This window comes from Rhinopithecus roxellana, chromosome 21, assembly GCF_007565055.1.
Source record: "Rhinopithecus roxellana isolate Shanxi Qingling chromosome 21, ASM756505v1, whole genome shotgun sequence".
NCBI classification, from domain to species: domain Eukaryota; kingdom Metazoa; phylum Chordata; class Mammalia; order Primates; family Cercopithecidae; genus Rhinopithecus; species Rhinopithecus roxellana.
Genome location: NC_044569.1, coordinates 57,330,338 through 57,357,201, shown reverse-complemented (window position 1 = coordinate 57,357,201; position 26,864 = coordinate 57,330,338). Strand labels below are relative to the sequence as shown.

At 46.1% G+C, this 26,864-nt stretch overlaps 1 protein-coding gene across 2 annotated transcripts in view; it reads right to left on the bottom strand.

Annotated features, from left to right (window-relative positions):
• Positions 1-26,864, bottom strand: part of RNF165 (ring finger protein 165) — a 293,800-nt gene that overhangs the window by 16,137 nt on the left and 250,799 nt on the right. For both annotated transcript variants that reach the window (XM_030925830.1, XM_010386821.2), the window contains 2 exons: positions 11,238-11,553; positions 9,368-9,475 (listed from right to left, as the gene is read on the bottom strand). In XM_030925830.1, coding sequence (XP_030781690.1) covers positions 9,368-9,475; positions 11,238-11,553 — 424 coding nt within the window. The remainder of the gene's footprint in view (positions 1-9,367; positions 9,476-11,237; positions 11,554-26,864) is intronic.

Here is a 26,864-nt window from a genome sequence, read left to right as displayed (position 1 = left end):
ATAGAGACCCCAGAATAGCCTTTTGAGACTTATTTATGTGTCTTATTAGGGCAGATCTAGAGTAGTCTCTTCTCTAGGGGTACTCCAGTCCTGCTGGAAGAAGACTTAAAAGTAAGCCTCAAAAGGATGAAACTGAACTGCAAGTGCTGCTTACCAGAACGAAGCCTAACACTCTCTAAATGAATAAAACAAACGTAACTACTTAACAGTGTATAATCCACAATTATTCACAAATGATGTTCATTATTCAATAAAAAATACTAGACATGCCAAAAAAATGATAATATATCCCAGAATCAGTTGAAAAATCAATCCATTGAAACAACTATGAAACAGAAATAACAAGGATGCTAAAATAGCTATTATAATCATATTCAAACATACAAAAGAAAGCATAAAAACAGAGAAAAGTAAAACATATAGAAGAGGACATATTTTAATGATGCCAGTGAAACTTCTAGAGATGAAAAATCCAGTGTCTGAAATGGAAAATTCACTGGGTTAGATTAACAGTAGATTAGACACTATAAAAGAAAAGATTCGTGACTTTAAGACATAACAACAAAAGTAATCCAAAATGAGCCAGGCACAGTGGCTCACGCCTCTAATCCCAGCATTTTGGGAGGCCAAGGCAGGAGGATCACTTTAGCCCAGAAGTTTGAGGCCAGCCTGGGCAACATAGTGGGACACCACGTCTACCAAAAAAAAAAAAAAAAGTGTAAATTAGCTGAGTATAGTGGTGTGTCCTCTGGTCCCAGCTACTCAGGAGGCTGAGGTGGAAGGATCACTTGAACCCAGGAAGTTGAGGCTACAATGAGCTGTGATGCCACTACTGCACTTCTGCCTAGGTGACAGAATGAACTCCTGAATAATAAGAATAATAAGAATAATCCAAAATGAAGCACACCATCAGAAAAAGACTAAAAAATTAACAGAGTCTCAGTAAAAATATCAAGCAGTCAGCCATATGGGTAAGTAAAGACCCAAAAAGAGAGGATGGAGGGTAGATGACCGAAAAAATATTTTAGGGAAAAAATGGCTGAAATATTTCCAAATTTAATAAAAACTATAAATTCACAGATCCAAAAAGTTCAATAAACTTTAAGCAGGATAACACAAAGAAAACCACTCCAAGGGACATAATAATCTAATTCCTGAAAAATAGTAATAAAGACAGGATCTTAAAAATAGTGAAAGAACAAAAGACCCATTTGACATAGAAGAACGTAGGTAAGAACGATCGTAGACTTCCCATCAACAACAAAGCAAGCCAGAAGACAAAGGAATAGCATCTTTGCACTGCTGAAGGGAAAAAACTGCAAACTTAGAAAGATATACCTAGCAAAAGCATATTTTTAAATGACAGTGAAATAAAGACGTTTTCAAAAAGTTGAGAGAGTGCACTGCCAGGAGACTGTTACTATAAGAAATGTTTTAAAAACTTCTTCATGCTAAAGAAAACTAACACCAGACAGAAACTTAGATCTCTACAAAGGAATAAAGAGTGCCAGAAATGATAATTATGTGGGACATATAAATAATTGCTTTCCTATTAAAAATTGTCTGTAAAGGTTGACAGTTTAAAGCAGAGACTGGCAAACATTTTTCTGTAAAGGATCATGAATAGTAATTATTTGGGGCTTCAAAAGTCGTACAGTCTCTGTCACAACTACTCAAGCATCACTGTAGTGCAAAAGCAGCCATAAACAATAGGTGAACAAATAGATGTGTCTGTGTTCCAATAAAACTTTATTTACAAGAACAGAGACCAGGCAAGATTTGATTCACAGGCCATAATTTGCCAACCACTGGTTTAAGCAAAAATGATAACAATGTATTTTGGTGATTATGCATACATAGAGATAAAACCTACCAAACGAGTAGCAAAGGATGGGAAGGGGTAATGGAAGTATACAGTCGTAAGAGTTTTGCATTACACACAAAATGGTATAATTCTATTTTAGGGTGTGATATGCTAAATAGGCACATTGTAAACCTAGTGAATTCCCAAAATAAAATAAAATAAAGTGGTATGACTTTTAAACCAATATTTAATACTAAAAATTCTCAACTGATCCAAAAGAAGGCAAAAAACAGACAAAACTTTTAAAAGAAAAACAATGAAATGACAACAACAAAACTGATGGAAGAAAAAGAAAACAAATAGCAAGATGGCAGATTTAATTCCAACCATGTAGACAATTGCATTAAATGCAAATGGTCTAAATACCCCAGTTAACAGACAGAGATTGTCAACTGCAAAACAATCACCAACTATATGCTGTCCATTCAAGATATAAAGATGTAGATACTAGGTCAAAAGTAAAAGGAGGAAAGAGATACACCCTGTAAGCGTTAACTGGAAGAAAGCTGGAATGGCTATGTTAATATCAGACAAGGTAGACTTTGAACCAAGGGATATTACCAAGGATAAGGAAAGATGTTTCATAATGATAAAGGAGTCAGCTCGTCTTGAAAAATGACAATCCTTTTAATATGCTAATATATATAAGTCAAAATAAGTGAAGCAAAAACTGACAGAACTGAAAGAAAACAAATTCATAATTAGAGTTGTAGACATCCACCCTCCTCCTCTATAATTCATGGAATAATTCATGAAAAAATATCAGTAGAATATAAAAGACCTGAACAATACTATCGACCAACTTGATCTAACTGAAATTTACAGAATACTCCATCCAAGAAGAGTAGAATATATGCTTTTTAAAAATACATATAGAACATTTACTAAGATAGAATAAATGCCGGACCATAAAACAAGTCTCAATAAATTTAAAAGGATTAGAATTACACAGTATGTTTTCCGATCACGTTGGTATTAAATTAGAAGTCAACAACAAAAAAAATTTCTGCAAAATCCCAAATTTTCAAAAATCAAATAATAAACTTCTAAATTACCCAGGGTCAAAAAGAATTCATAACGCTAATTAGAAGTTTGTAGTCCTTAAAGAAAAATTCAGTTTTATATGCTTATATTAGAAAAGAAAACCCAAAGTCATGATCTAAGTTTCCACCTTAAGAAGCTAGAGCCCAAAATAAGTAGAAAGGAGGAAATAATAAAATCAAGATCAGAAATCAGTGAAATAAAAAACAAACAATGGGATCAAAGGCTATTTTCTAAAGAGCAGTACAAATGATTCAATTTCTATCTAGATTGATCAAGAACAAAAGAGAGAATATACAAATTGCTCATATGAGGAATGAAAGAGGTAGAATTATAACAGATTCCACATGTTCAAACGATAAGAAAATATTATGAATAGCCTTATGCCAGTACATCCAATGAAAAGAAAAAATTTATTGAAAGACAAATTACCAAAATTACCAGATGCAGTGGCACACACCTATAATCCCAGCTACATAGGAGGCTGAGGCAAGAGAATCCCTTGGGCCTAGGCATTTAAGACCAGCCTGTGACTGGGCACAGTGGCTCACACCTGTAATCCCAGCACTTTGGGAGGTTGAGGTGGGAGGATCGCTTGAGCCCAGAAGTTCGGGATCAGCCTAGGCAACATAGCAAGACACTCTCTACAAAAATTTAAAAAACAAAAAGTTAGCTGGGTACAATGGTGCACACCTGTAGTCCCAGCTACTCAGGAGGCTGAGGCAGGAAGATCGCTTGAGCCCAGGAGATCGAGGCTGCAGTGAGCCAAGGTGCACTCCAGCCTGGGTGACAGAGCAAGACCCTGCATCTAAAAATTAATTAATTAGTTAATTAAAAATAATAATACCAATCCTACACAACCTCTTTCAGAAAGTAGATGAAGAAACACTTCCCAAACCATTCAATGAGGCAAGCAGTGCACTGATACAAAAATCAGACAAAGACATTTCAAGGAAAAAAAACCTATAAACCAATATTACTCATGAAAAAAGATGTAAAAGTTACTTAACAAAATTTTAGCAATTTGAATCCAGCAACAGGTAGATTAAATGAGACTTATGTGACATATCAACCAATCACAATGTATAAAACTTATCTGGATCTTGATTGATACAAAGTATAACAGAGAAATTTTAGTACTGGCTAGACATTTGATTATAGTAAAAATTATTATTACATTTCTTTATGTTAACAGTGGTATCAAAGTAAGGATGTGAAAAAGCAGAGTCATTATCTCTCGAGATACTTCATAAAATATTTACAGATGAAATAATATGATGCCTGGATTTATTTCCAAATACAGCAGTTTCTCCTTTTCTGTGAGGGATATGTTCCAGGACACCAGTGGCTGCCTGAAAATGCAGATAATACTAAATCTTATATATACTATGTTTCTTCCTATACTATATATTCATACCAATGATAAAGCTTAATTTATAAATTAGGCACAGTAAGAGACTAACAACAATAACCAATAACAAAATAGAACAATTATAACAATATACTGCAAAAAACATTATGTGAATATGGTCTCTCTCTCTCTCTCTCTCTCTTTTTCAATCTCTCAAAATGCTGTAATATTTTCAGACCGTGGTTTACATGGGTAACTGAAACCCTGGAAAGCAAAACCACCGGTAACGGAGATGACTATAACATCAGGGAACAAAGATGAGTAAAACTGGCCATGAGATATGGGCATTGTGGCTCACGCCTGTAATCCCAGCACTTTGGGAGGCTGAGGCAGGCAGATCATGAAGTGAAGAGATCGAGACCATCCTGGCCAACATGGTGAAACCCTGTCTCTACTAAAAATACAAAAATTAGCTGGGTGTGGTGGCGCACACTCAGTCGGGAGACTGAGGCAGGAGAATTGCTTGAACCCGGGAAGCAGAGGTTACAGTGAACCAAGATCACACCACTGCACTCCAGCCTGGTGGCACAGAGTGAGACTCTGTCTTAAAAAAAAAAAAAAAAAAAAAAAAAAACTGGCTATGAGTTGATGTCAAAGCTGGATGACATATGTGTGTGAATTCATTATACTATTCTCTTATTTTTTTATTGTTTGATATTTTCTATAATAAAAAGGGTTTTTTTAATTAAGAAGTTTCTCTATTGTGCAAAGGTAACGTCCACTAACTCCAAGTTTTATCTCTATGGGCACCAACTTCTGAAATACCAAACACATTCATGGAAACTTGTGGCATTTATTAGAGAAAATATGCTGCGAGCAGTCCTTTCTTGCAGTCTGCTGTGTACATTGAAGTGGTCCCTGGTAATTAGGACACAGCTTCCCTTTGGGAAAGTGCAGCCAGGCCCTAAAAGCACACTTGAGAGAAATGCCAGGGCCTCAGAAGGTTCAATCTCAGATCCTACAGGAGCGAGATGGCAGGAGGCGTGGGACTCTGAGACTTCCCCTCCTCATCTTGCCACGAGCAGGCCCTCACCACTAACTTCCTATGCTTCCACTGTGCCTGCTGCCGCTAAGCTTGAATCCCACACAGCCTGGGTTTGGCTACACATTGGCCTGCAATGTAATCTGAGATGGTTCTAAGGGAAAAACCCAACAAAGCCATCAGCCTTCAAGGGAGTCTGATCCCTGTTCCCTGGGTTATGCTCATGAGCGTATGAGCCCTGGAGAGCTGGCAGGAGCTCTCTGATGGTCTCTGATGGTCCCTGGCATCTGGCCCCATCCTCCTCTTTGCACAGCCCAGGTCTAGCTGCTATGGGCAGGAAGGACTGCCAGTCACTCTCACAGGCTCCACGCACACCATAGCCTGAACAGCAGCAGCTGTCAGAAGACCCAGGTCCTTGTCCCAGGCCCACCCCTTCTTAGCTGTGAGACCCTCTGTAGCTAATTCACCTCTTTGAGTCTCATCTCTAAGATGATGATAACAGTAGCTCCTCATGGTAATGCTGGAGCATCAAATGAGAAAATGCAGGTAAAAGTTCTTTGTGGAGCACTATAAAGATGCAAAGAGCCATTATCAGGCCGAATTCCTAGAACAACTCATGATGAGCCCGTCACTTGGGAAATGAGCTAAACTCTTGGAGCCAGTTGGATGCAAACTTAGAAATCCACTAGGCCAGCCCCTCCATCTGAGGCCTGCAGTAGGACAGTGCCTTATTCACAGACTTTGGCTGGCCAGTTGGGACCATCAGTGTTTCACACTCTTGTCTGGGCTCATTCCATTGTACTGCCTCACATGGCAGAAGCTCTGATTTTTAGCATTTACCCAGAAGTCTCAGGGAACCCAACAAATTCAAAACAAATGTTCAAGGAATTCTACCAAAGCAAAGTCCCGAGGAACTTGGAATACAGTCACCGCAATCCCAAGAATGCTAACTGTAAAAGCAAGAGACACTTGCCCCTCAAATGGGTGGGATGGTCTGCCCTGGGTGGGCCTGGGTGGGTTCTCATGATGCCCCTCTTATCATCTCATCAGAAATTCCTTCCTGGACCTAGGCTACCCCAACAGGGGATGTGGTTCCTCAAACCCTAAAGAAGTCTGGACCAGGACCTGCCTCAAAGAGAAATTAGCCCCTAAAGCAGCAGTGTGTCCAGCCTTTGCTGTTGCCACCAGCCTGTAAGAGCTTGCTAAGTTTCTAAATGGGTTGCAGGAATATCCTACAGACCTAAAGCCACAGGGTTAACCCAGAACTGTGTTTTGGAGATTTCTTGTGCCAATGTATCATTTTTGGCCTTTGTATCTCAACATCACACTGAACTTTATTCTCCACTTTCAATGTTCTTGAACATGGTGTGGTCTGGTTGCTGTGCAGACCCTAAGTTCTTCCTAGAATTTGGCCCCACAAGTGGCAGCACCATCCTATGGGTGACTCCAGGCTCAGGGAGCTTTGGGGGCTTTGCTGAGGCAAGGTTTCCCAGAGGGGAAAGGACAATTAGAGGTGCTCACCCTCCACCCACTCTCTGCCCACAGGTCCCAGGTACTTACAGACCTCGGCCTGGGCAGGGCTACAGCTGTGACACAGCAGGGTACAGTCTACACTGGGGAGCAGAGTTAGAACTGAGAAGTCAGGACTGAGTCCAAGAAGGAGCGTGAAAAGGACGGAGGCACTGGGTTGTGGCTCAAGGTCAGGATAAAGTTATTAGGCATGGGCGAGAAAGAGAGGGGTTTTGGATGTATCCCCCAAGGCCTGCTGCTTCCACACACTCTCAGGCCAGGGTTCCCAGCTGAGAGAAGCTGCTTGGGTTGGGTTAAGATATCCCAAAGTAGGAAAAAAGGCCAGGGTAACCTCAGGGGCTGGACGACCTTGGGGCTGGACATGAGCTTGCAGCCCAGTTTCTGGAATGATCTAGGGCAGAAGTCAGTGGTCTCTGATGGTTCGCTAAAGGGGATGGGGGATGCAACAGACACACTCCCCTGGCCCCCAGGGGCTCCTTGCAAAGGGTGAGAGTAGAGATATAATGCATTTCCTATCATCCAATTACCAGGCTGCCTATCTCCTGGCAGAAGCAGCTCTCTAGAAAAGTGGGCTGGGATGCAGTTAGCACAATCAATCACAAAACCCCTGGGCGCCACTAGGCTGGCCCCCCGCTGGAGCAGAGCTAATTATAAGGGAGGAGAATCAGCATCCTACTTGGGAAGTGGGAACAGAACAGGCAGAAAGAGCCCAAGGGTGGACCAGACGGGCCTCCAGGCAGGGCCTCCCAGCATCCCCTCCTAGGGCAGGGACCAGCCTCCTGGAGCCTCTTTCTTTCTGTTTCTTGGGGCAGGTAGGAGCCAGGAATGCAGACTGGTTTAAATAAGAAAGATAAGGAGGTTTGGCTCTGTAAAGAAAGCTGAGGACAGGGCCAGCACCTGCACTGCTCCTCCTGCCATCTCCCCAGGATGAGTCCCACCTATGTCACCTGTTCTGTCCCACTTGCCTGTAGGCCCCTGTGCATGTTCCAATCACTCAGCCATATGCAAGGGCCCTGAATGCTCCATGTGTGCTGAATTGAATTAAATGAAATTGACTTGACTGCTGAGGGACAGAATTCAATCCAAACTGCAATTAAATCTTCCTAATTTGAATCTGCTAATTGGAAAAGGCTGGGCAGAAGTTGGCTGCAGTGCAATCTATCTTTTATGGAATTGTTCAATTTAACGGAAAGTGTACCTGAGAATGAGCAAAGGGCTGAAGAAAATGGAACATGTGAAAGCCACAATTTCCTGCACCGTAGAAGCACCCTTAGCATTCAATTGACTGGAACTATTCTCTGGAATCACTCCCGGGTGTACATGGGAAGGGCTCCCAAAGCAACCCTGGACTAAGCCTGACAAATGGCTAAAAAATGACACAACGGCACATCAAACTTTAAGATAATTCATGCTTTTCCATTGATAGATTATTTTACACTCTAAAACAAAACAAAACAAAAAACATTTTTGACCTAAAAGTTGCAAGAACAGCATAAAGAATTCCTGTATACCCTTCACCCAGATTCCCCAAATGTCACCATTTTACTGCATTTCTATTTCCTTCTCTCTCTGTCTCCCTTTCTCTCTCCCCCCAATGTATATAACATACTTACACATACACACACACACACACACATGCACACACACATACATATATCTCCACACACAATCCTCTGTGAAGATAGATGATAGATTAGATACATTTTTTTTCCCAAACTCTTTGCAGGCATGATGCCTTTTACCTTTAAATATTCAGTGAACTGCACATCTTTTTAAGTTTTCAAGGGTTCTGATCCAACTCTAGTTAATATCAGCTCTCTTCTGAGCTAGAACCAGAGTTGGGTGGGACCCAGGATCCAAAACCAAGCGACCCTGCATCTCAGGACAACAAAGACATCTGTCCTGAGTGAGGGAAATTATGGGCAGGTCTCTTAGGGGCCCACTATCTGCAAAGACTCAGCAACAACACCACCCTCAACCTCTCTCCCCAGCTCCCCTCCTCAGTCCTGACCTCTGACCTGGCTGGCTTTGTCTCCATCGTTCAAGATGCAATGTAAGCCTGTGTTTACACAGCCACCCCACCCAGCATTGCCTTGCTAGCATACCCTGGCACTTCTCTGTGGATCCCTTGAGACACACCTCCTCCAGGAAGACTTCCTGACCACCCAGTTCCTCGGAATTCTCCTTTCTGCTCTCCCCCAAGGGGCCACTGGTTCATATCCCTCATTGAGCCTGGGAAATGTTTTCTATCCCTGTCCCCCCTCCCCCACTGCAGGACCATGAACACTGAGTCCTATGCTGAACACTGAGTCCATAATAGCACCCAGTAACATCTAAGCTAATTGCTAGAACCAGGCCCATGTGGGACCATCTGGCCCAGAGAGTGGCTGGGAGCAGAGGCAAAGGCTGAGGCCTGAGAACTAGGCCTCCTGCGCCACTCAAAGTGAATGAAAACAGAAACTCCATGGACCTGGCAAGACCTCCCTCCTCCCTCCTTCCTCCCTTCCTCCCTGCCTCCCCCAGGGGCCCTGAGACTCACCAGTCAGTGCCCTCAGCCAAATACCTGGGCTGAGGTGTCTGCAGCTGGCCAAAGTCGAAGCTGGGGTGGAGGCGGTGGGGGTGGACAGATACACGCTCCTGACTCCGTCTGCACCAGAAGGGATGGAGAGCCCTGGCGTCAGGGGCTACCCAGGCCGCTAGTTCTCAGGAGCTCTGAGAAACCCTCAGGTTGCCCCACTCTTGCAGCCCCGCTCAGCACCCACAGTCTAACAAGTACTGAGCTTCACCACTCTTGACAAACTCCAAGGAAGCTTCCCAGATGAACAGCAGGCTGCACCTCAGGAACTCTGTCTGTCTCCAGGCTGCCCACTGTGCGGAGGTCTCTCCCTTGGTGTGTCTGCGGCAGACTACCTGCCTCCACCCACACTCTCTGCCTCTTCGCCCTTCTCCTTTTCACTGTCCTTGGTGGGCCATCTTCAAGACACACAGACTTGCCTCCTGCAGGCTCGATGCACCCCTCTACTCCCATCATGCTCTTCTCCTCGCCTCAACCCTTTTTCGACACTCTTCCCAGCTTTCATGACACAGGTCAAAGCCTTCCTCCTCCAGGAAGGCCTCCTTGAACATCCCAGATCATGGTGACCTCTTCTCCTTCTGATCTCCTACAACACTCACCTTCTATCTCAAGCATCCTAGGGCCTTAGAAATGATCTAGTCCAGCATTTCTCAAAGTGTGCTCCGAGCATCCTTGAGAGTCCCTGCAACCCTTTCAGGTGGTTCAAGAGGTCAAAACTATTTTCCTAATAATACTATAAGGCTATTTGCCTTTTCACTCTCATTCTGTCACAAATGAACAGAGAAGTTTTGCAGAAACTACATGACACAGATTCTGCAAGATTGAATGCAGAAGCAGACATAAGAACACAGCTGCCTTCTATTAAGCCACACATTAAAGAGATTTGCAAATGTTTTTAAAAAAGTCATTCTTCTCACTAAATTTATATATAGTGGTTATTTTTCATAAAAATGTATTATTATATTTAAAATATATATAATATAACATATATAAAAATATATATAAAATATAACATGAATTTGTTGTTATTTTTAAGAGAATTAATAAATATTTAAAACTTTTTAGTTTTCATTTTTAATATGGCAAACATCAGTAGTCAAAACCCACATAAACAGAAGCTCTTTGTAGTCTTCATTAATTTGCAAGAGTGGAAAAGAGTCCTGAGACCAAAAAGTTTGAGATCCACTGACTATCCAACTCTTTCTCCTGACAGTTGAGACTCAGAGAGGCACAGTGACTCACCCAGGGCCCCACAGCTACTCCAGACCTATTTGATTAGGATTGTCTAATTTGACTCCCTGCTTGTTTCCTAAGTATTAATATGCAGCCAGACTCTATCTAGACTGTGGGCTCTTGAGAGCTCTTGAGGGCGGGAACCAGCCATTCCTGGAACCAGTCTTTTCCTTTTGGTATTCTTTAGGGTTCTTGGGTGTTAGAATCAGGCAGTCATAAAGCTGGAGGGGACATGAGCGGTTCCCTAGACAAATTTCCTCCCACACCATGCAGGAGTCCACTGTGAGGATCGTGGACCACCAGTTACCCGGTCCCAGACCCTGCACCTGGGTGACGCAATGGGGACACACAGTGGCTTCTGAGGGAGCCCATGTCAGGCCAGGACAGTGCTCACTGCCTGAAATGAATGCCTCTGAAACAACAGCTACTTCCTGCAGAGACCCACTTGGTGACTGTCAGCCAAACCAGGGAGAGAAGCCAGGAGTCCAGCAGCCTGTAGCCCCGCCCCCGTCTCTGCCACACCGGGCCACGCCCTCGCCCTGGCCCTGCCCCTTCACCCAGCCCCACCCGGGTCCCCACCTCCGCCCCAGGCAGCACCAACCTGGGGTGCGAGACGAGCCTGCGGTGCTGGGCTTCCAGGAGCTGCTGCTGCAGGAGGTATTGCTGGTGCAGGGCCTGAGGTAGGAAGGAGGGACCTGTGACGTCCTGGAACTGCAGGGTGGGCAGCGGGGTCAGCGACTGGTGCAGGGCGCCGCTGTGCTGGTGGGCCGGGGCCATGTGGGCGCTGAGGCCTGGCTGCGACTGCACGGGGTGGGCCAGCGGGAAGTCGGGAGCGAGCTGCTGCGGCTGCGGGGGGCCCAGGTGGAAGTGGCGGCAGGAGGTAGCGTGAGGATGCTGAGACCTTTGAAAGGGGGCACCTGGAAGGCAAGGACAGAGACATCTCCATGACGACCAGCAGGAGCAGCCACCGCACTGACTCTTGTGCCCACCAGGGGCAGCCTGGGGCTGGTGAAGCTCTAGACCTGCATTAGGACACAGCAGCGTCATCATTGTTAGAGGCATGTGGTCATCTTTAACCCAGCCAGCTAAAGGCTGTGTGTGTGTACCTGTTGGAGAGGGAAGTATGTCTTTAATGAATACATAAGCATCCTTTTTATAATTAACGTACTTGTTTAGAAGTTTTAAGGTTCCTAAAGCTTGGCCTTTTCAATTAGACTCCTATGCAAGCTCACTGACCCTACTACCTTTTTAAAGATGCCACATGGAGAAAAGTTAGTCCAGCTTAGCCAAGCTCTGAACTTCACTGAAGCCTGGCCAGCCAGGACTCAATCCATATGGAGCCCTAATTCCCAGAGAAAAAACAACCAGAAGTTGTTTTGCATACAGTTTTAAGGAAGGAAAAGATTCAGATCACACAAAAGAGTTTTTTATTTAAGTAATAGTTAAATAATTTATGATAACATTGTCATTTATTTAAAAGCAAATGTGTCCAGGTATAAGCTGGGTTCAGGCTACATTCAATTTGAGCTCTAGTCCTTTTCTAAATAAAATTGAGCCTGATGACAAGAAAGCCTTACAAATTCTAAGCAAAAATCCAGCTTTAGGTGGCAAAGGAAGGCCTTTAATGAGGCCAAGAAGTAGACCTGGCATTTCAGAAAGATTTACAGAAAACTTCCTGCTAAACATGGCAGATTCAGTACATGTCTGCTCCTCCTAATACCCACTAAAATGAGAACAAAGGAATAAAGAGACAATAAACAGACAAGGACAGAGAACAGGAGAGGTGACATCAGCAGGCAACAGATGTCAACAAATTTTTGGAAGAAAAAGAAAGCAGATGGAGGAATTAACAGAGTTGAGAAATTGAAGACCAAGCACCTACCAAAGGAGTGGTCAAGAAGAAATGGACAAGTCTTGCCGCACAATGCTGGAAGGGTCAGGAATTGGAGGCAGTGTCTACTTTGGAAGGCAGGAGAAAGGGCAGAACTGAGAACAGGGAGACTGATTGCAATCTGTGTAAGGAGCAGTTCTGCCCAGGGCTCCTCCCCTTTCTCATGCAGGGCAGTGAATTTCCTTCCCAGAGAGGCTCCGGTAGGAGTGGGGATTGACCCGAGGCAGAAGAGGGGAAGGGTGCAGCACCATGCTAACAAACACAGCAGAATTAAGTGAAAGTCTGTATATGAAACTTTGGAATCCCTGTCCTCTTCTACTACTTGGTGCAAAAAACACTGTTACCCAAGCGTGTGCCCCTCCCCTGCACTCTCCACAGCCCCAGGGTGAAACTGGGGGATGCCTCTCTAAAGAAAATCATTGGTCCCAGGAAGAGCTCCGCAGATACTTCTGGTTGAGAGCACCCCAGTTAAATCACTGGGTCCCCAACTGGCCACTCTATAATGAAGCCCATTCATTGAAAAGTCCATTCTCACCCTCAAGGCACACAGGCATTCTAGACAGCTTTAGTGACCTACTGTTTGGCATGAACAGATAGCCTAAGAGTGATCGATCTTTTGATTACAAAGTGAAAAGAGAAAGAGAACCTACCAAATTTTTAAAAATGAACTCAGAATATCATGTCCTTTGCAGGGACATGGATGAAACTGGAAACCATCATTCTCAGCAAACCAACACAGGAACAGAAAACCAAACACCACATATTCTGACTCATAAGTGGGAGTTGAACAATGAGAACACATGGACACAGGGAGGGGAACATCACACACCGGGGCCTGTGGAGGGGTAGGGGACAAGAGGAGGGAGAGCATTAGGAGAAATACCTAATGTAGATGATGGATTGATGGGTGCAACAAACCACCATGGCACGTGTATACCTATGTAAAGAACCTGCACATTCTGCACATGTATCCCAGAACTTAAAGTGTAATTTTTAAAAAATGAACTAGGGGAACAGAGTTAATGCAAGGGCTAGAAAAAAAAAATTAACTTCAAAACAATATAATCTGTACACTCAGGAAAATAAGATGTTGGATCCATGCAACAACAAGAAGCTCTTGAAGAAGGATCAATGAGAAAACAAGAAAAAGATCTCTTGGAAATTAGAAATGTATGAGATGAAATGAAATTCAACAGGGCAAGTGGAAGACAAAGCTGAGGACTCCAAGAAACCAAAACGAGAAGACAGAGAAGTGGGGAATGGGAGGAAAAAAGATGCAAACGTTGAAGGAACCAGTCAGAAATTCCACATTTCACTAGAAAGAGAGAAAGAATGGAGGAAATGATAGGGAGAAAATTAGGGAAAAAATTACGAAGCCTGTTTCCTAGAACTGAAAGTCTGCATTTCTAGATAGAAAAGGTCCTCTGAGTGCCCAGCAAAATAGATGGGGGAAAGAACCCGCCCGAAAGACATCTCCCCATGAAGTATCCAAACAACGGGACCAAAGAGGTGGTTCTGAAGCCTTCTGGAGAAAAATCAAACAGGTCCCATGAAGGTCAGAAATCAGAATAGCTTGAGATTTTTCAAGAGTGAATCCAGAAGCTTGAAAACAATAGAGCAGCTGCCTTCAAGGTATTGAGGAGGAAGGGTGATTTCCAGTCTAGAATTATCTGCCCAGCCAAACCATTAATCAAGTATGAGAATAGAATAAAGCCATTTTCAAACATATATAAGTTCAAAAAAAATTAACCTTCTCAACACTCCTTCTCAAAAAGGTACTAACACAAACCAAGAAAGAAGAACAACAAAACAGGGCTGCACCCGACAGAGGTGGAAGGCTTCCCAAGCACACAGCTGTGCAGGGACCTCTGCAGCCTTTCCACAGGGGAGCAGGAGGGACTCTGGGAGGGGATCTGGAGGAGAGGAGAGGGGACTGGAAACAATGGGACTGCTGACAAATATGGCCACAGGAAAATAGTATTACTACACAGTGTCTCACACCCATAATCCCAACACTTTGGGATTACTTAGGAGGCTGAGGCGGGAGGACCACTTGAGGACAGGGGTTCAAGACCAGCCTGGACAAATAGCAAGACCCCCCAATAAAAAAAAAGGAAAAAAAAAAAGAGTATTTTAAAAAATAGTATTTGAAGGAATTTTATAATGTGATAGAGAATTTGGTAAGAATTTGTAAAAATACTATAGAAAACAAAACAATCAAAAGAAAATGAGGCAATTATTATGACCAGGAAAAGAAAAAGTTGTGTAAGAAAGTGTAACTACCTGTATGATGTTATACTTGGCTCAATGGTAAACAACATTTCTGTATTAACAATAAAACAAATAATAAGCTATATTAGAACAGAAAAAAGACATTTCTTCTACAATATGAATATCATAGGCAATATCAGAAATTTAAAAATCGACAAATAGAAATCTAATCTTTGGTTGTAAATTTGATTGGTAATTTATGTCTTTTAGGAAAGAAATGCCTGAAGAAGAGTTAAAAGTGAGCTGCAGTTGAGGGATTTGGCCTCTGGTGTGGAGGGCAAAGGCAGACTGAAGCTGCTTGACTCAGTGTGTCTTATACTAGTCTATTCAGCCTTATAGATTATGTGCATGCCACTGATCAATTTTTTAAAATAAATCTTTGCAAAAAGAAATGAAAATCCAAAGAATTTCTGCTTGACTGCAAGTGAGCCAGAAAAGAATTATCTAGAACTTTAATTCCCACAAGCATTTCCATAAGCAGGGCCTCTCTGCCTTATAGATTCTGGCTTTGCTGAGTTCGGGAGCTGCAGCAAGAGCAAGCGGCACCAGACCCACTTCCCCTCATTCCATGGTCTACCATCACACAGGACAAAGGGAAGGAGACTGCCAGTGTAACAGAGGGAAGAAAAGGGAGGACTGCAGAGGGATAAAGAAGAGAAGTAGAAGATAAGCATGACTATAAAGGAAAAAAAAGGGGTGAAAACGGGTATTGTCAAGACTCTCATCCAGCACTGTCCAACAGAATTATAATGTGGGCCACATAGGGAATTTTACATTTCCTAGTAGTCACCTTTTAAAAAGTAAAAAGAAACAGTTGAAATTAATTTGAATAATATATGTTTCTGTAATTCATCATATCCGAAATGTTATTTCAATATGTATTCTATGTAAAACACTATTTAGCTTTTTTACATTCTTTTCTTTTCATACTATGACTTCAAAATCTGGTGGCTATTTTGTAGTTACAGCACATGTCAGTTCGCCCTAGCCTCATTCCAAGTGCCCAGTAGCAACTGGAGGTGAGTGACTTTCATTTTGGACAGTGCAACTCTGTAGGAAAAAAGCCAACTCCATACACAGAGCAAAGCACTTCAGCCGAGTTTCCTAACTGATAGAGTGGAGCAGCGACCACTGCTTGCTGGTGAAATCCAAATCCCTTGGCCTGGTTTTGTTTGTTTTTGTTTTTGTTTGAGATGGAGTCTCGCTCTGTCACCAGGCTGAAGTGCAGTGGCACGATCTCAGCTCACTGCAATCTCCACCTCCCGGGTTCAAGCCATTCTCCTGCCTCAGCCTCCTGAGCAGCTGGGATTACAGGCAAACGCCACCACACCCAGCTAATTTTTGTATTTTTAGTAGAGACGGTGTGTCACCATGTTGGCCAGGATGGTCTCAATCTCCTGACCTCGTGATCCACCCACCTCAGCCTCCCAAAGTGCTGGGATTACAGGCGTGAGCCACTGCGCCTGGCTTCCTCTTGGCCTGGTATTAAAGCTCCATTCTCCATGTTTCCCACAGACCCCTCCAAGCCCTCCCCCAGCCGTCCACACTAGTCTACCAAGGAGCCTTCAGCTTTCTCTGGAGACTCATTAGGAGGACCACTTCTCACACATTCCCACTGGAGAGCTTGTGCTCCCATCTCCCTGGCTGCTTTTCCCATCTCAAAAGGTCCGTGTCTCCTCTCAGTTCCTCCAGAAATGCCACCCTGCCCACCAGCCCCAGGGATGCCTTCCTCCTCTGAGCTCTGAGAACTCCCTTCTCTCCCACTCTTTTGGCACATGGCAGTGGCTACCTTGAGCTGTCTCTTCACACTGGCCGCCCCCACCAGGCTGGGCTTCATGTCTTTGCTATTTCTGGATCCCCACGCACCTGGCTTGGTGCTGGCACCCAGTAAATACCTGTTTGTCTGACGGATTGTTGTGGGGAGTGAGGGAAGCGCTGTGGCTCGAAGGGACTGTGGGCTTGAGGCTGGTTGAAGGCAGACTGGTTTGAAATGGAATGGGAAAGAGAATGACAAGTGGGGCCAGGTAGGCTCTGGGTTTTGATGCTGTGGCATGGCAGGGCCAGGTCAGGTGGGGCCGGCCAGCACCCCCCCGGGTGGGCCCTGGTGGAGCCTCCCCCACTGCCACGAACGTGCAGCTGCCTCCCTCGCAGCAGCCCCTCCTGCCATGAGGATACCCACTCTGTCCAAGGAGCCTTCAGGATTCTCTGGAGGCTCACGAGGAGGAGCACCAAGGAGGTTTCTACCATCCTACAACCTGTGCCCTCCAGCGGACACACTGGGAAGTGAGAGCAGATGCCTTCTCTCCAGGTGGCAGCCAGAGGAAGGTGGGCACAGGTACCTGGCTGTCTGTAACATTCCAGGCCATTTCTACCTGCAAGGTCCTTTGACTTCCCTTCTGGGAGGCTGTGCTTCTTCCCTCCACTGTCTCCATCCCCAGAGTGGTTCTTGGTCTCAACACCCTGCTGAGAAGGGAACTGGAAGTGGAAACATCACCTTGCCCGCCAGGTCCTCTCCTCAGCCCTAAATCATGTGGGATCTGTAACAGTGCCAGGCAGCAGCTGCTCTGTTTGGTCCCTAAGACCAAAGGAGTGAAGCTCTCAGGATAGAATATCTAGGCCCATGACAAGTCAATGATCAGTGATGTCTGAAAAACAGACATCCCAAATACCCCGTTAGTAGAAAACCTGCAATTTTTCCCATTAGAGTTACTCCTTCAAGTTAAAAAATAATCTCCCGATGTCCCTGATTACATTATGCATTTGTCGTATTTCCCCAGGCTAAAATGCCATCAGTCGAAAGATCCTTTATGAGCTAATTAATATTTTTAGGGAGTAGGGAGAAAGAAGGGTCTCCCAGAAACAAACAAACAACACATTACATAAGCACATCAATGGTAAGACACACATTCGTTTCAGAAGAAAAATGTGCATCTTAGAATTCTGGAGTTGATACGAACAGTGAGCACACCTGAGAATTGGCCGGGAGCTGTACCATAAAGCAGGGGGTGGGGTGCAGGGCTGAGGATAGCCTTGCACAGCTGGGACAGGGGGAACCCACAGGTGCTGGGCTCACCTGACACCCACCTGGCACACACGGTACACACTATAAGTGACCCACAAATGCCTGTGGACTGCTGGCTGCTGGATAGTGGGTGGATAAGAGGACAGAAGAACCCATGGAGGTGGGAAAGGAAAGGGAGAAGCAGAGAGCAGTGGGGAAGGTGGGTGGCAATGACAGTGACAAGGTCCTCCAGTCTCTAAAAGGCTCACTGTCTTGCCTGGAACACTCATCTGATAAGTGACAAAGTAGAAATTTGAACCAAGATGTTTCCTGAAAGCCAAATGTGGCAGAAGGGGAAGGGGACGGAGCACAAGGAGTTAGGAAGCTTGATGAAATAAGGTAGCAGTGAGAGAGTGCTGTGGTCTGAATGTTGGTGTCACCCCAAAGTCATAAGGTCAAATCCTAACTGCCAAGGTGATGGATTTAGGAGGCAGGGCCTTTGGGAAGTGATTAGGTCGTGGGGATAAAACCCAATGAATAGGATTAGTGCCCTTATAAAAGAGGCCCCAAAGAGCTGGCTTACTGCTTCCACCAGTGAGAACACAGAGGAAAGAAGGCATCTATGAGGAGGTGGGCCCTCACCAGATGCCAAATCTGCCAGCACCTTGATCTTGGACTGCCCAGCCTCCAGAACTGAGAGTGGTGCATTTCTGTTGTTCATAAGCTCCCAGCCTATGGCCTTCTGTTAGAGCATCCAAAACCAACTAAGACAGGGGGCCTCCCAGGGAGGAAGACAGTGCAGAAATAGGGCCTGGACACCAAGAGGACACACTGGGTGCAGTCGGGGGCTCCTCTGGCCAGCAGATGAGGGGAGTGGAGTGAGGGCTGGGCCTGGGCAGGAGCAAAGCCCCAGGCCAAGAAGTCTCATGCCGGGGACCATGGAAGGCAGCAAAGGCTTCTTCAGGGAAGGCCGATCCTGAGCTGGAGGTCCTGATGCTCCAGCCCCAGGACTTGCTCTGGAGAAAAGTGGAGTTTCATCCTCAAGACTCCAGGGCTGAGAGGCATTGCCTTCCAGTCCTCCAAGGAAAAGGGGGCTGAAGGAGGGGAAGAACAGGCAGCCTGAAGGGCTCCACAGGGCACCTGACATCTCGGCCTGGCCTGCCACCCACCCGGGGCCACCCCAGTGACAATGGCCTTCTGCTGGTGGGCACCTAAAGCACAGTTCTGTTCAGGGTCCCTGTTGCAGGCCCCCCAGCTGACCAGAGCCAGCTGTCCCTGCTCCAGGGCTGTGGGATCCTGGGAGAGTAGGATGGGATCCAAACCCTCCCGGGCTTCTCTGGGGCTCCCTGAGACCTGAATTCCCGCCTCCCCATGGCCAGCTCTCAGGTGTCAGGTTTCCCGCTGTGCTCAGCTACTGAGTCAGCCTCACTCTTCCCCAGCGTTGGGGCAGAACAGGGAGGGGACACTGGAGGCAGGGCCCTGATGATCAGAAAGGAGGGGAAGGCCAGAGACTCCCTCTCCAAAGGCACCAGGGAGGGGCAGGGAGAAAGAAGACAGGTCAGCCGGCCGCAGAGCTGGAAAGGCTCAGCCTCTTCAGCCGGGGTTCAGCGCTGGCTCCTTTTTGAAAAGCCCACACAAGCAGCAAATAAAGCCGGCCTTTTGAAAAGCAGGTCTCTGCCCGCAGAGGCCAGTGGGGAAGGCATCACTACCAAGAAGTCTTCAAAGCCAGGCAGGGTCACCCAGTGTAAGGTCTCCATCCCAAAGGCCAGGGCACTTCCCCTCACAGTCAGACCTCGACGGGACCCATGGACTTCTCCAGGCCCTAGTTTCCTGGACTTGTGGCCTGCAGTGATGCTGCTGATCCCACACACCTGCTGAAATCTCTTTGCTGGCAGGGGCCTCAGATAGCTTCTGACCAGGCCTCTCATCTTATTCATGGGGAGACTAAAAAGAAAGTAGAAAGCACAGGGAAGATGTTTGTGTTCAGAGTGTTGTGACCACTGCCAGGGTCCTAGAGCTGGACAGAGCAGACCTGAGATGGGCACATCAGAGCTGTGATGTGATGCCCAGCATTTGAAGTGGGCTGGAAGCAGGGAGAGACAAGGACCAGCACTGACCTTCGAAATCCCTCTTCCAAATAAATGGCTGCCACGTTGACTTTCCTAAAGCACAATTCTGAGCATTCCATTCCCTGCCCAAACCCCCTCTCCCAGCCTTGCTCTCTCTCACTGCTATATCTGACCTTCCTCATCTCTCCCAGACCCCCAGGTGCCTTGCTGCCTCTGGGTCCTCGACAGCCATTCTCTGTCTGCTGGCACTACCACCCTGCTTTGCCAGATCATTGCATCCTGTCCAACCTTGACTATCCTGGGCAGATGTTAACTCCCCTGGGAGCATTCCAAGACCTTCCCAGGTGGCTGAAATTCTCCTCTCCATCTGACTTGTGGCATTTAGGCCAGTATACTTGGCATTTTGTCTGTGTATGAATTTTATCTCCAATAATAAGTTGTGAAGTGAGTGTTTTCAGGGCAGGTACCATGCAGTAAATGCCCTTTGTTCTTAGAAGGGAATATTATTAGAAATATTCTGAGAGGGGAGGAGAATGAAATACTGGAGAAAAGAGGAAAAGAAAGATAGAAGGAGGTAGAGAGAGGAGAGTGAAGAAGGAAGAAGGAGGGAAAGGAGGAAGAAAGAGTTCTTTATCTTAGAACAGGTAAGGATGAAGTTATTAGCTAGTAAAGAAGTGTAGTTCTTCATGGAGTCCTGCAATATACTAGCTAAATGAAGTTCAGAGATCACGCAGCCCCCATTCTACAGATGAAGATCTGGAGGCCAGGAAATCTGGGGTGGCATGTCTGAGGGCTCTAGGGTAGTCATGGCCAAGTTGGGGCTGGCGTCCAGGCCTTCTGAGTCCCAGTGCTGCAGTGTGATCCCCCTGCTCTGCCACATCAGAGTCACTGCCCTCCAGCACGTGGGTCCTCATACACCCATACATGTCTCCACATGGTACTCCCAGAGAGGAACCCACCTGCCTGGGGGCTCGCCGAATGGAAATAGCATGCCATGGTCCTGGTGGTCCCATCTCTCTTCCCCATCCTCTCTCTCTCCTGAGTTCCCTTAGGAATAAGCCTGTTCCTGCCTACAACTGTAACTAAAATACAGAGCACCAGCTCCTGGCCTCCATGGGGAATAGGCTTGAACCTCTTCTGCGGGAGATGCTGAGGAATGGCTGAGGTGAGCACGACTGCTCAGGTACATTGCAGTCTGCTTGGCCAATAGCCCCAAGCCTCCTCCCTGGACTCAGTAAATGCCAAGGACAAGCCCTGGCTCTACAGAGCAGGCCAAATGTTTCTAGGCCCTTGGGTGCTTCTGTAGCAAGACAAATCCCAGGGCCTTTGGACATCCCCCAAAGGAAAGGCGTTAGGCCTTGCATTTCACAGAGTTTAACTGATGGAAAGGTTGAAGGAAACTCCTGGGTACTGGAACTGATTTTGGGAAACTCACATTAAAATGGACATTGATAAACTGGACTCTGATGATGGACAGCAGGGTTGTGAAGGGAATTGAGTCATCTGACACTAGGAACCGTTGGAGAATCTGGGCATGAGCAGGGAGGAGGAAACTCTGGGTCAGGTAATAGCTGTAGTCAAAGGGTGAAGGTCTTTCTGGTAGGCAGATTTGAGTCAACATAAGGAAGACATTTCTCAGAATTTATTTTGTCTCCCAAAATTCCTCATCACTGCAAATGTCCACGCAGAGACCAACTAACTGCTCAGAAGAGGAGCGTGAACACGAGCAAAGGGCTGGGGTGTGACCTGGAGTACTTCCAGAGTTCTTTTTGGCCCACCAGGTGATGATGCAAATTCCCTGCAACATCTACCCTCCTTTTGGCATGATCATAGTTAAAATTGCCAAACTGGACAGTCACCATCTGTGAAGGTGCAGAGAGCCAGACCTCGGTGCGGGGGGAAGAAGCATGGCAGTAAGGAGAGAGCAAGTCTTGGATCCTCAGGGAGCAAGCTGGGGCCCCTGTGCCCACGTGGAAGGAGACGTAAGTCCAGAAGAGGCCCACGTCCAAAGACAGACTTCACGTTCTACTCAACATGACCCGCAGGGAGTCTCCTCTCCCCTCTGCATGGATACAGCTCAGAATCTTGTTTCCTGTATCTTCTGAGGCTCTCAATAGCCCACATTAACTTTTCCAGCCTGGGAGAAATTCAGATTTCGTGCAACTAGGTAATGCACCCTTTGTGACTCACTCAGATGCAGGGTGCTTGGGAAAGCGATACAGGACAAATGAGGGTGGGGGGAAATTGTGGGGAATCTTGAATGGCAGAACTGAGAGTCTGGAGATACTGGGAGTCTGGGGCACACTTCATGAGCTAACTACTTGACTACATACCAGATAAATCAGAGATGAAAAAAACGAAAGTGGGCCATCTGCCCAGAACCCAGCTTCAAAGGCCTTTCTTCCTGGGTTCCTTACCTACTCCAGGTATATCAGTTTAACCACTTTTGCTCCAGTCTGATCAACCCCAAGAAGCCTATTGCTTGGCTTAGCCCCCAGGGCTGCCATGGGTCTACTTTCCTCCCTCTCTGTCTATTGGTTCCCGGTCCAATGGAGGATGCCAAGGGCCTAGAAAGAAAGTGATATGCCCAAAGGGATTCTTTACAGCCAAGAGCTGCTTTGTGATGCTTCCCTAGGGCCAGGCTTTGATCTCTAATGAAAAGCTCAGCTTCTTCCAAGGAACTGAATTCCTGCTCTCAAAACACTGATGGGAGGGGACTTTGCATCCTAAGGAACCCTACTTGCCCATGGGTCTGAGACAATTAAGCAGCAAGCTTCCAACAAGCAGCAAAGGACCAGTTTTTAGCTCCAGTTGCCATCATGGACCAGGAGTAAGGGAAAGAAGCCTAGAAGGGTTGGTTAGAGACAGGATACAATTACAGAAGAAAACCTCTGTGCATAATGGGACAATATTCCGGGCATGATCCATCCAAGAAGATACTTATCACCTTCTAAACCAACAAAGTGTATGGACACATTCCCGCCACAATCCTAACAAGGCATTTTGTGGAAGGCATCTGTGGTCAGAAGACTGTACACTCCATGAAGGCAGAGCCTAGGTCTGTCTCATTCACCTCTACCCCTACTGCCTGGCACAGATCCTAATACGCAGTGAGAACTCGCTGAATGAATGAATGAATGATCCTGAACAGGTGAGCATGGAGGAAGCATCATCTTGCCAAAAACCTTGATCATGTGCAAGCAGCTGCCTTGCAGCGTTTTAGAACTGCCTGGAATTTCATGGTGTCAGAGAGAGAAAACTAAAGCAGATAAAGTGCAAGGTAGAAAGACTAGCTTTGAAGAATTGCAGACAGAAAGACTGGAAATTCTTTGCAATGAGTATAGGGGCCCAGTTGTGGGTCCAGCATGAACTGGGGAGACCCAGCACGGAGGTGGTCAGTGTGTATCACAATCAACTAACAGAAGAAGAAGCGATTTCAGACTCAAAACAGCTGTCCTCATCCTGCCATTCCTGGCCAGGGAAGGAGGAGTCTGCACTGTGGATGGCATTGGGTGACTTTTGCAAACCATGTAGAGTTCCTCTTAGGTCATGAGTTCAGATATTCTCCTACTATTATATTTTTAGCAAAGACTCAAGTAAATTAAAAACAAAAAAGCAAATCTCCAAACCCCAATAACTTTCTTTCTTTTTTTTTTTTTTAAGATGGAGTCCTGCTCTTGTCCAGGCTAGAGTGCAATGGTGCGATCTTGGCTCACTGCAGCCTCCACCTCCTGGGTTCAAGCAATTCTCCTGCCTCAGTCTCCCAAGTAACTGGGATTGCAGGCTCACACCACCACACCTGGCTAATTTTTGTATTTTCAGTAGAGACAGGGTTTCACCATGCTGACCAGGCTGGTCTCGAACTCCTGACCTCAGGTGATCTGCCCTCCTCGGCCTCCAGAAGTGCTGGGATTACAGGTATGAGCCACCACATCTGGCCCAAACCCCAATAACTTCCAAGACATGCTAGGGTGGCTACCTGGACCACATTAGCATTGTCTGGTGCCCAAAGGAGGGGACCAAGGTCAGAAAGCCACTTCCGTGGGGCCCCTTCCTATTGAGGTGTGCAGGACACACACTATGCTTACACAAGCCTGGCCCTGTGAATATGGTGGACAGGACAGAAAGTAGTTTTATTCCTCTGCCTCCCATTTCTCCTGGGAAAATTGTTTCATCTGATGCCCCTTTCTCCTGTGGCCTCCTCTGTTCTGCCCCGAGCCTGGCTCCCAGAGCCATTCATTCTGATGTGTGATGATGGGGAAGAGTTTAGGAGAAGAGCTTGGACCGTGGCTTTTCTCAGGAGCGGTTACATTTTAGGGAGCTGGTGCTATGAAGTTCTAATGGTGGGATTTCAGACAGCAGCCAGTGAGTGGAAGCACCATGGGAGTTCCTGACCTCCACGCGCCCCTGAAATCAGATCACATCAGTAAGTGGATATCTGCTTGCTTTTGGAGGGAGCCGGAGTCAGTAAAATTAGATTCCCAACCATCACCACTCATGAGGCAGCCCTTTCTAGCACTCTGGGGTGTTGGGGAGAGGAGGTGTACATGAGAGAGAGTAGGTGGACGTCCATGGAAATATATGAGAAAGGAAGACAGGAAAGAGAGGTCAGAGGAGAGCACGGGAAGAGAGATAACAAAAGGTTGCAAAGAGGAAGAAGGGAGGGAGGAGATGCCTGGGAAAGGCAGAGCTGTAGGTTGCTTGGAGCTGGCAGATCCCATATGCCTAACAAGCAACAGAGGCCTGTCCGTCTCCAGTTACCTGGAGGGGCTCCATCAGCCCCTTGGCTGCCCCTGCCTTGTGACTACCTTGTCCCCCACCCCTGTCGGCCTTCCCCAGGAGGCCTGGCCCAGCTGTGTGCTGCCCACTCCGCTCATTGCTTAATATCATGCAGTTATTTCAGGCCAGCAGCCCTTCGACCCGGTCACTCCAGCTAGACCCAAAGGACCCCTCAGGATGAGACTGTGCCCGCTCCCCTAGAGGAGAGTCACGGCAGGCTCTCAGTGGAGTGACTTGGGTACCCACTTCCTGTCTCTGGAGTTCAGCTTTCCAATCTGCAAAATGAGCATGTTGTGTCTTGCTTGCCCACCTAGCAGGGGGAGTGCTATGAAGCCCCCCAACTCCCTCCCCCAGTGAAAGCGTCTTATAAAGTATAGAGGCTTTTCACCCTTCCCGAGGCCTGGCCTAGCGCTGGCTGCAGAAGATGGCTCCGTGATTTCCTTGAATTGGAGATATTCCCGGGCCCTGAGAGCACCTGCGCCTCCCAAGTCCCCCTCTCCCCATCAAGCTCCAGCACCGTCTGTAGTAAAATACCAGGCAGGGGAGAGTAGCCAGGGCACCCAGCAACAGGCCACCCAAGGGCAGCCTGTCAACAGAAGCACTCTGGCTGACAGCCTACTTCTGGGGTGAACTCAGGGACATCAGAAAGATTCATGGTCCAGTAATAGCGTTCCCACTAGAGCCAAAAATTCTCCAGGAGGGAATCATTGCTTTGGATTAAGCATTGCTGTCTCTCTCTCACTTCTACTTTCAAAGTGCAAATGCCCAAAAGAGGGCAACACGTTAACTCACTAATGTTTCCTAGTGTGGATGAACTTGCAAGATTTTCTGTCCAGAGAAAATGGAAAACCACAGAGGTGCTGAATGAGTTGGCAAGACTGAGAGAGAAAAACTACCTTCTCCCCTTCACAGTCCTGCCCTCACAGCCCAGAGCATGGACATAGCAAGTTGATAGCTCTTTTCTGGGTCTGTAACTATCTTTCCACATAATTGCATTTGATTCAGAACTTGACTTATTCAATCACCAAATATTTATTGCATGCCTTCTACATGTGAGACATTGTTCTAGGTACTAGGGACGTAGTCGTGATAAAGCAGTTAAAAATCCTTGCCCTTGTGGAACTGCAATCTAGGTCTGTCCTGTCCAGTGTGGTTCCCAAATGTGAAATGTGGCTAGTTCAAATTCACATGTGCTGTCGTATGTAAAATTGACACAAGACTTCAGAGACTTAGTACAAACAAGATAATTTTAAAAATTAGTAACTTTTAAAATTAATTAAATACTGATAATATTTTGGATGTAATTAAACAATGCATATTATTATAATTAATTTCTCATTTTCACTTTTTTATTTATTTTTTTTTGAGACAGTGTCTTGCCCTGTCCCCCAGGCTGGAGTGCAGTGGCATGATCACGGCTCACTGCCGCTTCTATCTCCTGGGCTTAAGCGATCCTCCCACCTCAGTCTCCTAAGTAGCTGGCAGTACAGGCATGTGCCACCAAGCCAAGCTAATTTTTTAATTTTTTTGTAAAGATGGGGTCTCACTATGTTGCCCAAGCTGGTCAGAAACTCCTGGCCTCAGGTGATCCTCCTGCCTTCAGGTGCTAAGATTATAGGCATACGCCACCATGCTTAGCCTGTTTTCACTTTTGTAATGTGGCTGCTAGAAAAAATTAAATTATATATGTGTCTTACATTTTACTTTAAATTTTTTTTTATTTTTATTTTATTTATTTATTTTATGAGACGGAGTCTTGCTCTGTCGCCCAGGCTGGAGTGCAATGGCGTTATCTCGGCTCACTGCAACCTCTGCCTCCCAGGTTCAAGCAATTCTCCCGCCTCAGCCTCCTGAGTAGCTGGGATTATAGGCACCCGCCAACATGCCCGGCTAATTTTTGTATTTTTAGTAGAGACGGGGTTTCACCATGTTGGCCAGGCTGGTCTCGAACTCCTGACATCATGTGATCCACCCATCTCGGCCTCCCAAAGTGCTGGGAATACAGGTGTGAGCCACCGCGCCTGGCCTCACATTATACTTCTATTGGACAGCACTGGCCTATCCAATAAGTAGACATATAAGAAAATATGACATGTATTGATGATGATAGAGCTATGGAAAAACATGAAGCAGGGAAGAAGAAAAGGTTGAGGGGATTTCCATTTTAAATATGACTGCCAAGAGAACCTTCACTGAGAAGTTAACTGTAGCGTAAAG